The sequence below is a fragment of the Oncorhynchus clarkii genome, chromosome 14 (genome assembly GCF_045791955.1).
Source record: "Oncorhynchus clarkii lewisi isolate Uvic-CL-2024 chromosome 14, UVic_Ocla_1.0, whole genome shotgun sequence".
Lineage (NCBI taxonomy): Eukaryota > Metazoa > Chordata > Actinopteri > Salmoniformes > Salmonidae > Oncorhynchus > Oncorhynchus clarkii.
Genome location: NC_092160.1, coordinates 30,327,674 through 30,342,378, shown reverse-complemented (window position 1 = coordinate 30,342,378; position 14,705 = coordinate 30,327,674). Strand labels below are relative to the sequence as shown.

General features: G+C 43.0%; 1 protein-coding gene across 1 annotated transcript; it reads left to right on the top strand.

Annotated features, from left to right (window-relative positions):
• Positions 1–10,734: 10,734 nt before the first annotated feature.
• On the top strand, positions 10,735–14,439 carry LOC139366067 (homeobox protein Nkx-2.5-like). Its single transcript, XM_071103155.1, has 2 exons — positions 10,735–11,624; positions 12,156–14,439. The coding sequence occupies exons 1-2, from the start codon at positions 11,294–11,296 to the stop codon at positions 12,764–12,766; spliced, it is 942 nt and encodes a 313-aa protein (XP_070959256.1). The 5' UTR covers positions 10,735–11,293; the 3' UTR covers positions 12,767–14,439.
• Positions 14,440–14,705: the final 266 nt, after the last annotated feature.

Genomic DNA, 14,705 nt, shown 5'->3' with positions numbered 1-14,705 from the left:
CCATCGTTAGGATTCCTACTATTAGGGAGCCCAGGACACAGCGTCTGTCTGTAGCAGCACATTCATAGTGTGTCTCAAATAGCACCCTATTCCCTACAGAGTGCACTGCTTTTGACCAGGGCTGTATGGGCTATTTGGGATGCAGAAATAGCAGACATAGCTTAGATCCTCTGATTTCAGCTAATGTGCAACCCCATGCTTCCAGGTGCCTCAACATGCTGGTCCCTTCTGTAGTGACTCCTCTCTGTTTACTAGAGTTCACTCGACTGGGGTGACAATGTTGTACATACAGTAAGTAGCACTAGGAAGATCCAAAGAGATTTTCAATTGATTTGGTTTAAAGATGAATTATTGAAACTTTTATTGGATTCAAGGTACAAATGTTACTGTTGTGGTAACGTACTCGCAGACAGTCCCGGGGACACGCTGCAGACGGTCCCGGGGACACGCTACAGACGGTCCCGGGGACACGCTACAGACGGTCCCGGGGACACGCTGCAGACGGTCCCGGGGACACGCTGCAGACGGTCCCGGGGACACGCTACAGACGGTCCCGGGGACACGCTGCAGACGGTCCCGGGGACACGCTGCAGACGGTCCCGGGGCAGCGCTGCTGACGGTCCCGGGGACACGCTGCAGACGGTCCCGGGGCAGCGCTGCTGACGGTCCCGGGGACACGCTGCAGACGGTCCCGGGGACACACTGCAGACGGTCCCGGGGCAGCGCTGCTGACGGTCCCGGGGACACGCTGCAGACGGTCCCGGGGCAGCGCTGCTGACGGTCCCGGGGACACGCTGCAGACGGTCCCGGGGACACGCTGCAGAGGGTCCCGGGGCAGCGCTGCTGACGGTCCCGCGTGTGCGCTACAGATGGTCCTACAGGCGGTCCTACGTACACGCTACAGACGCGCTACAGATGGTCCTATGGACACGTTACTGGCAGTCCAACAGCCACGCTACGGGCGGCCCTACAGACACGCTACAGACAGCCCGAACGACAGACAAGCTCACAGACAGCCCTACAGACGCGCCACAGACAGTCCGGTCGTACACAGTCCGTACGACAGACGCCAATAGTCCGAAAAACAGACACGCTACAGACAGTCCTATGGACACGCTACAGACAGTCCTATGGACACGCTACAGACAGTCCTACGGACACGCTACAGACAGTCCTACGGACACCCTACAGACAATCCTACGGACACGCTACAGACAGTCCTACGGACACGCTACAGACAGTCCTACGGACACGCTACAGACAGTCCTACGGACACGCTACAGACAGTCCTACGGACACGCTACAGACAGTCCTACGGACACGCTACAGACAGTCCTACGGACACGCTACAGACAGTCCTACGGACACGCTACAGACAGTCCTATGGACACGCTACAGACAGTCCTATGGACACGCTACAGACAGTCCTATGGACACGCTACAGACAGTCCTAAGGACACGCTACAGACAGTCCTACGGACACGCTACAGACAGTCCTACGGACACGCTACAGCCAGTCCTACGGACACGCTACAGACTGTCCTATGGACACGCTACAGACAGTCCTATGGACACGCTACAGACAGTCCTAAGGACACGCTACAGACGCGCTCCAGATGGTCCTGCGTGTGCGCTACAGACAGTCCGAAAGACAGACACGTTACAGACGGTCCCACAGGCGGTCCCACAGACACACTACAGACTGTCCTACAGACAGTCCCACAGACACACTACAGACTGTCCTACAGATAGTCCCACAGACACACTACAGACTGTCCTACAGACAGTCCCACAGACACACTACACTGTCCTACAGACAGTCCCACAAACACACTACAGACTGTCCTACAGACAGTCCCACAAACACACTACAGACTGTCCTACAGACACACTAGACAGTTTTACTGTTTTACGACACGCTACAGACAGACACGCTACAGTCAGACACGCTACACAGTCCTACAGACACACTACAGACAGTTTTACAACACGCTACAGACAGTCCTGCAGACACGCTAGACATACAGTAGCACCCCAGTAACTCAGCATCTCAGTAAGCATCACTTTCATACAGACACGCCACAGACATGCTACAGACACGCTGCAGACATTAATATGGACACGCTACAGACATGCTACGGACGTGTTGAGGACACGCTACAGACATTCATACAGACACGCTACAGACACACTACAGACACGCTACAGACTTTCATGCAGACACGCTACAGACTTTCATGCAGACACGCTACAGACTTTCATGCAGACAAGCTGCAGACATTCATACAGACACGCTACAGACACACTACAGACACGCTACAGACTTTCATGCAGACACGCTACAGACTTTCATGCAGACACGCTACAGACATGTTGCAGACATTCATACAGACACTCTACAGACTTTCATACAGACACGCTACAGACTTTCATGCAGACACGCTACAGACTTTCATGCAGACACGCTACAGACTTTCATGCAGACACGCTACAGACATTCATGCAGACACGCTACAGACATTCATGCAGACACGCTACAGACATTCCTACAGACACGCTACAGACATTCCTACAGACACGCTACAGACTTTCATGCAGACACGCTACAGACATTCATGCAGACACGCTACAGACATGTTGCAGACATTCATACAGACACTCTACAGACTTTCATACAGACACGCTACAGACACAACAGACATTCATACAGACACTACAGACTTTCATACAGACAGGCTACAGACATTCATGCAGACACGCTACAGACATTCATGCAGACACGCTACAGACATTCATGCAGACACGCTACAGACATTCATACAGACACTCTACAGACACAACAGACATTCATACAGACACTACAGACTTTCATACAGACACGCTACAGACTTTCATACAGACACTACAGACATTCATACAGACACTACAGACATTCATACAGACACTCTACAGACACAACAGACATTCATACAGACACTAGACATTCATTCAGACACGCTACAGACTTTCATACAGACAGGCTACAGACATTCATACAGACACGCTTCAGACATTCATTCAGACACGCTACAGACATTCATGCAGACACGCTACAGACATTCATGCAGACACGCTACAGACATTCATGCAGACACGCTACAGACATTCCTACAGACACGCTACAGACATTCCTACAGACACGCTACAGACATTCATGCAGACACGCTACAGACATTCATTCAGACATGCTACAGACATTCATGCAGACACGCTACAGACATTCATTCAGACACGCTACAGACATTCATGCAGACACGCTACAGACATGCTACAGACATTCATTCAGACACGCTACAGACATTCATGCAGACACGCTAGACATACAGTAGCACCCCAGAAACTGCATCTCAGTAAGCATCAGTAGTATGATTGACTAGTATGATTGATTGACTAGTATGATTGATTGACTAGTATGATTGCCTGCCTGTTATGATTGAAGAGTATGATTGATAGGTGTGTTTCTGATGATACCACTGAGCGCTGTACAGCTGAAGCCTTCTCCAGACTGGAGCCAGTCTGTGCACTAACGTGACACCACAAGACTATGAAAGCCCACTGAGCTAAACTCCTAGGCATTGGCCCAGGGAGCTAACACAAATATTGAGGTTTCTGCAGTTAAGTAACCAGGAGCTGTCAATCAACAGTGTCTTCCGGTTTAACCTCCAGGTCAGACCCCCCTCTCTCTCTTCCTGGCCACAGTCATGTGCTAAAATGGCACCATATTCCCTACATTGTGCACTATATAGGGAATAGGGTGCCATTGGGACGCAACCCAGTGAGGACCCCCACACTGTCTCCGGCTGCAGTCCGCTGTTATTCTAAATGGTAGATTTACCAAGGCCACTAGAGAATTCCTCTGGGTTACAGACAAGAGCTGGCCGGCCGCACTGGGAGAGAGAGGAAAGGAGGACGAGAACTCCACTCAACGGTTCCTGAGGAGCGACTCTTTCCCTACTCCCCTGTTCCTTCTTCCACCTCTTCTTACAGTTCAGATGTGTATGTTGGCCAGTCATGGAGGCTCTCCTGCCCCTCTAAGCTTCGACATGTCTATTCAGATGATGTGACATCCTATTGCAGTTCATTGCCTTATCGTTGGGCGCCAGGTGTGTCAGTCCGTTAATAATGTAAGTGACTGTAACTGACAATCTGTTCCATACTCTGTCACTATCTTCTGCATTTTGTGTTCCGGGAGAAATAGTCTGAAGTGCTTCCTGTTTCTCAGTGTTCTATACAGCACGTCACTTCCTCTACACCCCCAGTTGTGCTCATGGATTAGCAGCCGCACCAGAATGACCATACAGAATGTGGTCTAGTATGGTTTTAATTCACCTGTCTGATAATGTGTATACAAACAGTACTATGAAACTCTAAGGACTCATGAAATCAAAATCAACAAATGTATCTTGATATCATTAAAGTGTATTTTTGTGTGGATATTTTGTACACTTGAGTTTGATCATGAAGGTGTTGTGTGTTCAGTAGGTAGCTCTGATCATGAACTGCATGACAACAACTCAGAGGAATTATAACCAATATATAATACTGACACGAGATCCAGAAAAGATGCATTGAAAAACATGCTTACCACAAAGATAAGATAAGGAATTATTTTAATGCACCAGAGACTGAGGGTGGACTTTCTCAGCTACAATGAATGTCTTCTTCAATACCAGGGCAACGTTCAGTTGCCAAACGTTGTCGAACATTGCAGATAGTAAGTAACACCATGAATAGAGCAGACATGATTCATTGTTCTCAGGTTGCAGATGTAAGTTTGTTCTACATAACATATTTCTATCTGAACATTTTAAAACGTGCCCCTGATCACTAAAGTGTAATCTTGTGTGATACCGCCTCCTTCAGGGCAAACCACATACTGCACAATCATACTTTGAAGAATCAATTGGACAAATTGCTGTGGTCAGAGGAATATCACAGAAAAGCAACCATCTATGATTGCATTACACCTTTAAATACCCCCTTACACCTTTAACATGTTATTGTAAAGTTCAGTTACAATGATCACACTATAACAAGAACAGGCTGTCATGGCAGATCTTACAGCACCAGGACTACAGAAACAGACATCAACTAGCTGTCTTACATTTCAAAATATATTCCATGTACACAAGAAAACAAACTTACATTTCACGTCATATTATTTATCACACAAACACTGAAAAATAAATGTAAGCCTGTGAAAATATCTTTGTCATGGGCAATATAAACCACCTCTCAGCCTACAATGTACGATCACCCTCAAATTCTAATCTGGAACTCAAAGTCAGTTCTACTGCTTTTTTCCCTAATTCCCCTCTAATCAGGGCTTGATTTAGACCTGGGACATCAGGTGGGTGCAATTCATTATCAGGTAGAACAGAAAATCATTAGGTTCCGGAGCTCGTAGGGCAGGGGTGTGTCAAACTCTTTCCACGGACGGCAGAGTGTCTGTGGGTTTTTGGTTTATCCTTTCAAATAAGACCTAGACAACCAGGTGTGGGGAGTTCCTTACTAATTAGTGACCTTAAATCATCGTTCAAGAACAAGGCTGGAGGGAAAACACGTTTGGCACGTGTCGTAGGGTAAGATTTGAATAGCCCTGTGCTACACCATCTTGACAATGATTGATTATCTTGTACATTTTAATTGAGAAAAGATCTGAGACCTAAGAGGCCCAACATCAGTTGGGAAAAGCTGTAGACAAAACAATAACAGCAGGTAATGCAGTCCAGAACACATATCATCCCAGGCCCCCATAGGGACCATCACACTACCTTGAACTCAGTAACACATTCACTGATCCCCAGCCAAGCCTCAGAACATGAGCTGAGAGGGGGGAGAGGTCTATGGAGAGGAGAGGGATGGAGAAATGAAGACAAATGGTGCACAGACAGAAGACACTTCACATGGCTGCTCACACGTCACAATACACACTGTTTCAACTACAGTAATGACCACATGGTGGTGGACTAGGACTACTGACAAAAGTATCATGTGACAGCCACCAAAAACCAAACAAAATTCTGGGTGACAAAATCCACAGGTACATTAAATATAGGGACATACACTACTGTTCAAAAGTTTGGGGTCACTTAAAAATGTAATTGTTTTTGAAAGAAAAGCTATTTTTTCGTCCATTAAAATAACATCAAATTGATAAGATATACAGTGTAGACATTGTTAATGTAGTAAATGACTATTGTAGCTGAAATATGGAATGGAATATCTACATAGGCGTACAGAGGCCTATTATCAGCAACCATCACTCCTGTGTTCTAATAGCACATTGTGTCAGCTAATCCAAGTTTATCATTTTAAAAGGCTAATTGATCATTAGAAAACCCTTTTGCGACTATGTTAGCACAGCTGAAAACTGTTGTTCTGATTAAAGAAGCAAAACTGGCCTTCTTTAGACTAGTTGAGTATCTGGAGCATCAGCATTTGTGGGTTCGATTACAGGCTCAAAGTGGCCAGAAACAAAAAACTTTCTTCTGAAACTCGTCAGTCTATTCTTGTTCTGAGAAATGAAGGCTATTCAATGAGAGAAATTGCCAAGAAACTGAAGATCTTGTACAACACTGTATACTACTCCCTTCACAGAACAGCGCAAACTGGCTCAATCCAGAATAGAACGAGGAGTGGGAGGCCCCGGTGCACAACTGAGAAAGAGGAGAAGTACATTAGAGTGTCTAGTTTGAGAAACAGACGCATCAAGTCCTCAACTGGCAGCTTCATTAAATAGTACCCGCAAAACACCAGTCTCAACGTCAACAGGGAAGAGGCGACTCCAGAATACTGGCCTTCTTAAAGAAACTTTCAAAGTTCTTGATGTTTTTCAGGTCTAAAGTAATGATGGACTGTTGTTTCTCTTTGCTTATGTGAGTTGTTCTTGCCATAATATGGACTTGGTCTTTTAACAAATAGGGCTATCTTCTGTATACCACCCCTCCCTTGTCACAACACAACTGATTGGTTGAAATACATTAAGAAGGAAAGAAATTCCACAAATGAACTTTTAACAAGGCAACACCTGTTAATTGAAATGCATTCCAGGTGACTTCCTCATTAAGCTGGTTGAGAGAATGCCTAGAGTGTGCCAAGCTGTCATCAAGGCAAAGGTTGGCTACTTTGAAGAATCTCAAATATAAAATATATTTTGATTTCTTTAACACTTTTTTGGTTACTATATGATTCCATATGTGTTATTTCATAGATTTGATGTCTTCACTATTATTCTACAATGTAGAAAATATTACAAATAAAGAAAAATCCTGGAATGAGTAGGTGTGTCTAAACTTTTGACTGGTACTGTATATACATATTTATTTTTATGTATATATTTTTTTATCTTATTCAAGTAAATTAAGAGAGGATGGGCCCAAGTGTCTGTCCCAATCTGACCTTACTTCAGAGAGGGTTGCCAGTGACACAGCAAGGAACAGTGTCTGTCTTGGGCACAGCTATGTCAGAAAAACAAAAGATGATCCATTCAGGAAATCTTATCTGCATCCAGCTGCTGCTAATATTATATGGAACAATCAGGGTGTGAGAGAGATGGAGGGACACCTGGGTGACAGACCAGTCACCATATGTAGTCTGGCCTTGGATTGGGGGAGGGAGGGAGAGGGAGAGAGACAGAGACAGAGAGAGCGAGAGAGTGAGAGAGACAGAGACAGAGAGAGGAAAGAGAGGGAGAGAGAGACAGAGAGAGCGAGAGAGAGATTGAGAGAGACAGAGACAGAGAGCGAGAGAGAGAGTGAGAGAGACAGAGACAGAGAGAGGAAAGAGAGGGAGAGAGAGACAGAGAGAGCGAGAGAGAGAGAGAGTGAGAGAGACAGAGAGAGGAAAGAGAGGGATAGAGAAGAAAGAGAAAATAAGTAAGGAAGAGAGATAAGTACAGTATTGTGTCTGAGGATGAATTGATACATGGGGGAATAGAGTTATGTGAAGGGGAATAGAGTTATGTGAAGGGGAATATAGTTATGTGAAGGGGAATAGAGTTATGTGAAGGGGAATAGAGTTATGTGAAGGGGAATAGAGTTATGTGAAGGGGAATAGAGTTATGTGAAGGGGAATAGAGTTATATGAAGGGAAATAGAGTTATGTGAAAGGGAATAGAGTTATGTGAAAGGGAATAGAGTTATGTGAAGGGGAATAGAGTTATATGAAGGGGAATAGAGTTATATGAAGGGGAATAGAGTTATATGAAGGGGAATAGGTGAACTCTTCAACCTCAAACAAGTGTTGGGTGTGAAAAAAAGACTTGAGGGGACTTTGTTCTGACTGTTCAGACAAGACTAAACCATTATGATTGAGGACTATGATTTTTTCGTGATCATATTTTAATAAAATGTATTGTTTATTAATTGTATAATTACAGAATGTCTATTCGTGATAAGGTAATGAGTTAGTTGGTAATGATGATATTTCCCACTTTATTTTGGGTCTAGCCTACACATAACTTCATGTTGGCTCAAGGCCTAGGCTACCAAACAATTAAAAAAATGTGTTTGTAATTTACATAACAAATCCATGTGTTCGTAAACAACCAATTTCATATGGATGATTTAATATAAAATTATTAACAATTAAAATATGCTACATTTGTATTTTAGTAAGCCATAAGGGCATATTGGCACCATTTTCAGATTAATAATGATCTAATAATATTGAACCCAGCTAAATTATATTTTGCAATGACTAAATTAGGTTATAGAAACGTAGTAGGCCTAATCCTAATTAACCTAGTGGTTTGAGCGTTGGGCCAGTAACCAGAAGGTTGCTTGATCGAATCCCCGAGCTGACAAGGTAAAAATCTGTCGTTCTGCCCCTGAACAAGGCAGTTAACCAGCTGTTCCCTGGTAGGCCTTCATTGTAAAATAAGGGTTTGTTCTTAACTGACTTGCCTAGTTAAATAAAGGTTAAATAAATAATCATCAAATTGGTTATCTATTATTTTTCGATTGGAACGAATATTTAACTGCATCATACCTGCAAACATTGTCTGATCCAATGCAATTGACATTTACAAATTACAACTTCAATAATTATGTAGGTCTAAATGGACCTATCTTAATTTATCTAAATTAAATGCCAAAACGAAAAAAATGTGTCTAAGCAGTGACAAAATAAAACATATAAGTTGTTTGTCTAAGTCACGCACTAATTAATGTATCTTGAAGGGCAGGTTAATTGAAACTATTAACGTCCACAGTAAAATAGGCCTAAAGATTGGCTACAATCGAACACAGCATACCAATATCGACTTCCATTAGGCTAAGAATCAATTATCGACGATATCTAATTCGATCATTTATCAGATCAACGACTAAACCAGTTAATCTTTCCAAGGTAATTAGTCAGCGCCATTAGAAAGGTGTTAAGATCACCCAATATGATTGACAGGTCTCGATGACAGCGGAAAGACGCCAGTCCCTAGTGCTAATGCGCGTGGCGTCTGCTCGCGCTACTCTCCCGACAGTCCACATACACAGGAACCGTCACAGACTCATTAGATAAAACACACACACAGCCCCCGAGAATATCCTCAACTATCCAGTCCAGCGGAAGTTTTTAAGCAGCCTTATCTATCGCTTTATCTAACTAGAGATGTGCTGAAGACAGACGGGTCGGGGAGGGAGAGAGGGAGGGACGGAGGGAGAGAAATACATTTTACTTTTTAAAAAACATTTTAGGAATTTAGCAGACGCTCTTTTCCAGAGCGACTTACAGTAGTGAGTGTACTTTTTCGTCGAGAGAGAGAATGCATTAGGGATATGAACCACGTGAAACATGTCATGTTCAATTTGGGGCAGTTGACACAGAGAGTGCTTGCAAAACTGAGGTAAATTTAACTGAAATGCCATGTTATTAAATTAATGAAGGCCTGAAATAGAATTAACTCAAACCTGGTCAGATAGTCCTGCAGGTCCTAGGCCTGTCTGTCACCAACTGTGTATAGCCTTTAAACTTTTATTGAGATTGGCCACAACAGACTGCAGCCAACTCGATGTTAATTGTTTACAGAGGGAAAAATAAGTAATGAAGAAAGAAAAAAAGGATTTCCGTGCGCTGCACTGAGGCTTGTCTGAGTTCAGTTTACTTTATTTCACAAATTATGGCTGCACGAGACACGGCAGGGTTGATGCTCTCTCTACTTCGCGACCATTCATCAGTTTTCGAGGCGCGCAAATAGTCTTTAAAACTATAAACACTGCGAGCCGGGTCGGAGACAGTGGGACCCATTTAGTTCCCGGGATCTATGTTAAACGATGCTGGAGATAAAACAAACGATAATACTGTCTGTCTCCGCACCGCTGTCTCCACCAGCATTAATAACGAGTGTGATGCCAACCCTGCACAAGGTACTCTCAGCGTGTCGTGGTTTCTTTACGCACACCAATTCTCTCCAAAAACCTTGTCTTACAGTTATTTTATTATATGCATTTTTATAGAATAACTTGAATGATCGAATAACTAGCCCTACGATAGGCCCTACTTATTTCATAATAAATGTGTACTGTGTACCTAGCCTGTACATGATGGCTGCAAGTAGGCCTACACGAATGTGTCATAATGAATGACTATAGAAATGTTATGGCATGTGTGACACTCCTGGCCCGGCTGTGCTGCGTGGGTGGGAGGGTGCTGGTTTGTTGTCGTCTGTTATCACGTCCTGATAGCCAGGTCAGCGGCAGGCACCAGGATTTGTGCCCGACAGACAGACATGGTTTCGGGTTCCAGTGTAGCAGCAAGACCATAGGGACCAACGTGTCTCTTCGTCCCTATGGTCTTGCTGCTAGGGAAGTTCTATTCTACTTAGCTTTCAACAATATACATTTTAAGGGGAAATGTTAATAACAACTTAGAATAAATTCCAACCATCGACAAAAGGCGTGTTTGTGACCGTGCGTAATTGGACTGAAGTTGCATTCTGGATTCAGATGCAGCACGGACATGTAGGGTTACCTTACTAGCTATTGTTTTGACGTCACCGGAACTGCGAACAACCAATAGGAAGTCCCCTAACAACGTCTCATGAGAGATTTAACCTCCCCCTCTCTCCCCCTGCGTATCAGAAAAGAGGCCAAGAAAAGTTAGGGACTCGAGTTGATAGTCAAAATGCATTCTTCAGTCAAGATCCCCCTCGGTTAAACAAATGAGTACTTGAGCTCAGTAAATATTACCAAGAAGAGGACATTTTTAAATCATCGGTTTGTTGCCATTTATATGTCAGATCAACTGTTCTTTGGCAATGTTTTCCAGCCCCAGTACGTCCACACCCTTCTCGGTTAAGGATATATTAAACCTGGAGCACCACACTGGTGCTGAGGACCTGGTCTCACTGGACATCTCTCCACGGATGGACTGTGCCTTACCGACCTCCTGCATGCTGGCCCGCCTGAAACAGGAGCCTCTCCGGGAGATATCGTCTGGAAGCTCGCTGTTTGGAGAGGAGCTCCATGGTGTTAAAGCCAACAGAAATACTGACTTCAACTTCGCCGCTGCCTTTTATGGGAAATCTTTCTTAGAAATGGATATCAAGGATGGGAAGACGGACAGCTTGGAGGGGAAACACAGAAAAGGTAAGAGTTTATATGATATTACTATCGAAATAGCCCTACGTAGGCCCATGTTGAAATCTGAATAGTTATGCAAGTAACGAACAGATTTGCGTCAGGCACAATCTAAAAGCCTTTTAAAAGATGTGTGTGCTAAGGACATAAGGCATTTCACAACTGATGCAATAGTAATTATACTGCTATATTATACCCTTATTCACGACTAGCAACAGTCATAAGGAGGCCTAATCTATTTTACAATAAAGGAGAAACGTTACTAATTGGAGTTTAGATTTAATTATCTCGTCAGGATACCAAACAGTTTCAAGGAAGTCTGATTACAATTTATAAAATATAGCAGTCACCTTCATAATTGACTGAACCCGTTTGACTTTTGGACTCTAGGATGTAGGGCAGACCTAGAAAGTGTGTCTAATTTCTTAAACGTCTGATAAAGTATCTGAGCTGAATTCCTATTTTTGGGTCCTTTATACAATTTAGCGTACTGGAATGAAATGTTTTTCTTATTTTTTTTGTTTATTTATATTCCACTAGACATGTCCTACATCTCTCAGAGCGAGCCGGGGGAGGACCTGAAGTCAGAGGACCCGGATCGACCCGCCAAACCCCGGAAGCGCAGGAAGCCGCGCGTGCTGTTTTCACAGGCGCAGGTGTATGAGCTGGAGCGTCGCTTCAAGCAGCAGAAGTACTTGTCGGCTCCGGAGAGAGATCACCTGGCCGGGGTGCTCAAACTGACCCCCACACAGGTTAAGATCTGGTTCCAGAACCGCCGCTACAAGTGCAAGAGACAGCGACAGGACCAGAGTCTGGAGATGGTTGGTATCCCGCCGCCGAGACGAATCTCAGTCCCAGTGCTGGTCCGAGACGGGAAGCCCTGCCTTGGAGACTCGACGACCTATAATAGTTCATATAATGTGGGCCTCAACCATTTCACTTATAACAGTTACCCAGCGTTCAGTAATTATCCCAGTCCTGGCTGTAATATGAACCATGCGTGTAACTATCCCACCACTGCGGTGCAGTCTATCCAACCCTCACAAAACAACGGGAATTACATGAACTTCGGCGTGGGAGAGTTAAACGTTCAAAACACGTTTCCGTCCGGCAATGGAGTGTCTTCTTTACATGGAATCAGAGCGTGGTGAACGAAGGATCGAAATATAACATTATCATCAGATAAATTAATTATGTTTTAAATTGCATGCGCTTTTACGCAATGGACTCATCGGCCTCGAGTGTTGTTATGTTCTCGTTATATTCCATTTACTGTACTTCGACTGGCAAACTATTGATGCATAAACTAAGTTAATTTTACTTTGTATTACTAGTTCCTGAGATGGAATAGGGAATTCATAATTGTAAAGTTGTATAAGAGATGTAGGTTATTACTTCAGTGGGAATAAAACATATGTATACAATTTGTCAGTGGACATATTTCCCCTCACTATAGCTATTTTCCGTTATCTTTTAGATCACAAATGTACTGTGTGACAATTATATTTGTAGGTATTTAATAATACACGTATTATTTGTAAATAAAGCTTTTCCTGCATCAAATTGATAGGCTACTTCACGTGGGCAGACAACAGGACATATTCTGAGTGGGGGAAAAAAGTATGAATTAATATGAACAAACAACTAGAATGGGATACAATTCGATATCACCTGATTTATTTATATCATCTTCAATTGCTTATAAATGATTTCTAAATATCAAATGTAGCCTATCGACCAATTATCATTTTAGGCCTAGTGCTTTCATAAAACTATAGCCTATCACTACGAATTCTATCGACCATGAACAATTTCAAAGGCTAAATGTATTTATTACATTTCTACTACAGTCATATTTTATATATACATATATTTTACTTATATTACTATTATTCTTAATTAATCATGGATTAGCCTAATTGTATTATTATTATTCATATATGATAATAGCATACGACAGTTGTCAAATCAAAGAGGAAATAATATGTTCAAGATCCCGCAATCTATGCATTTAAATAATTATTAAGTAAAATAAAATTGTATTTGTCACGTACACATGTTTAGTATATGTTATTGAGAGTGTAGCGAAATGCTTGTGTTTCTAGCTACAACAGTGCAGAAAGACTGGAAAACCACTTCTCCAGTGTTTGTTCTTCCATTTCACTACTCACTGTCATACATTTTGAGCAGGCCTATCCTAGCATATAAAGATACAGTATGTCAGTGTGTTTAATATTAGGAAAATCGTCCATCACTGTGGCCCATAGTAATTGCCTTTGTCTATAGCCAGCACACATTACAAGTAATCCATGTCAAACAATCTTACCCGCTTTCCGTGCAGCGGTTCATGTATGTTTAACGTCAGGTTAAACCCTTCAAGTGGCTATTAGAGACCTTCAATCTGCTATAACCGGAAACTTAAGGTTGTAAAAGTAAAAACACATTTTTACAACGACCAGCCGGTCTCTCCATAAAACATGCTTGGAGCATGTCACGCAATTTTGACTAAATAAGACAAATATGTGGTATAGGGTCTTAGACGGTATTTGTATATAGCCTAAGTCCATAGTCACGGGAAGTAGTTTGGGGTTGGGTGTGCTGCGATTTTTTTACTGACGGGGAGAAAATAAGAAAAAAAAATGTCGCACTGTCTCTAGATCGGTCTGCTAATACAGGACCAGTGAAGGCCCGCAGCACTACTTTAGTAACAACATTTAGACGAGTGTCTGAGTGTTTTCCAGCATATGTAACTTGAGGTTGATAATGATCTGTACAAAAACAGTTCATCCGATAATATTTGTGGAATATAAAAGTACTTGCTTGATATATGTTCTCCAGTTTCTTACTTTGCAAATGCAACTTATTTCTAATGTGAAAACTGAAATAGTAATGTTGATTCCTTTTCCATTTTAGTAGACACTCTTATGCAGAGCAACTTACAGTAGTAGTAGTAAGTGCATTCATTTTCCTACTTTTTCGTACTGGTCCCCGTGGGAATCGAACCCACAACCCTAGCATTGCAAGCGCCATGCTCTACCAACATCATCAAATCACATCATCACAAACCACTTGATGTCTCAGTGTACTCAA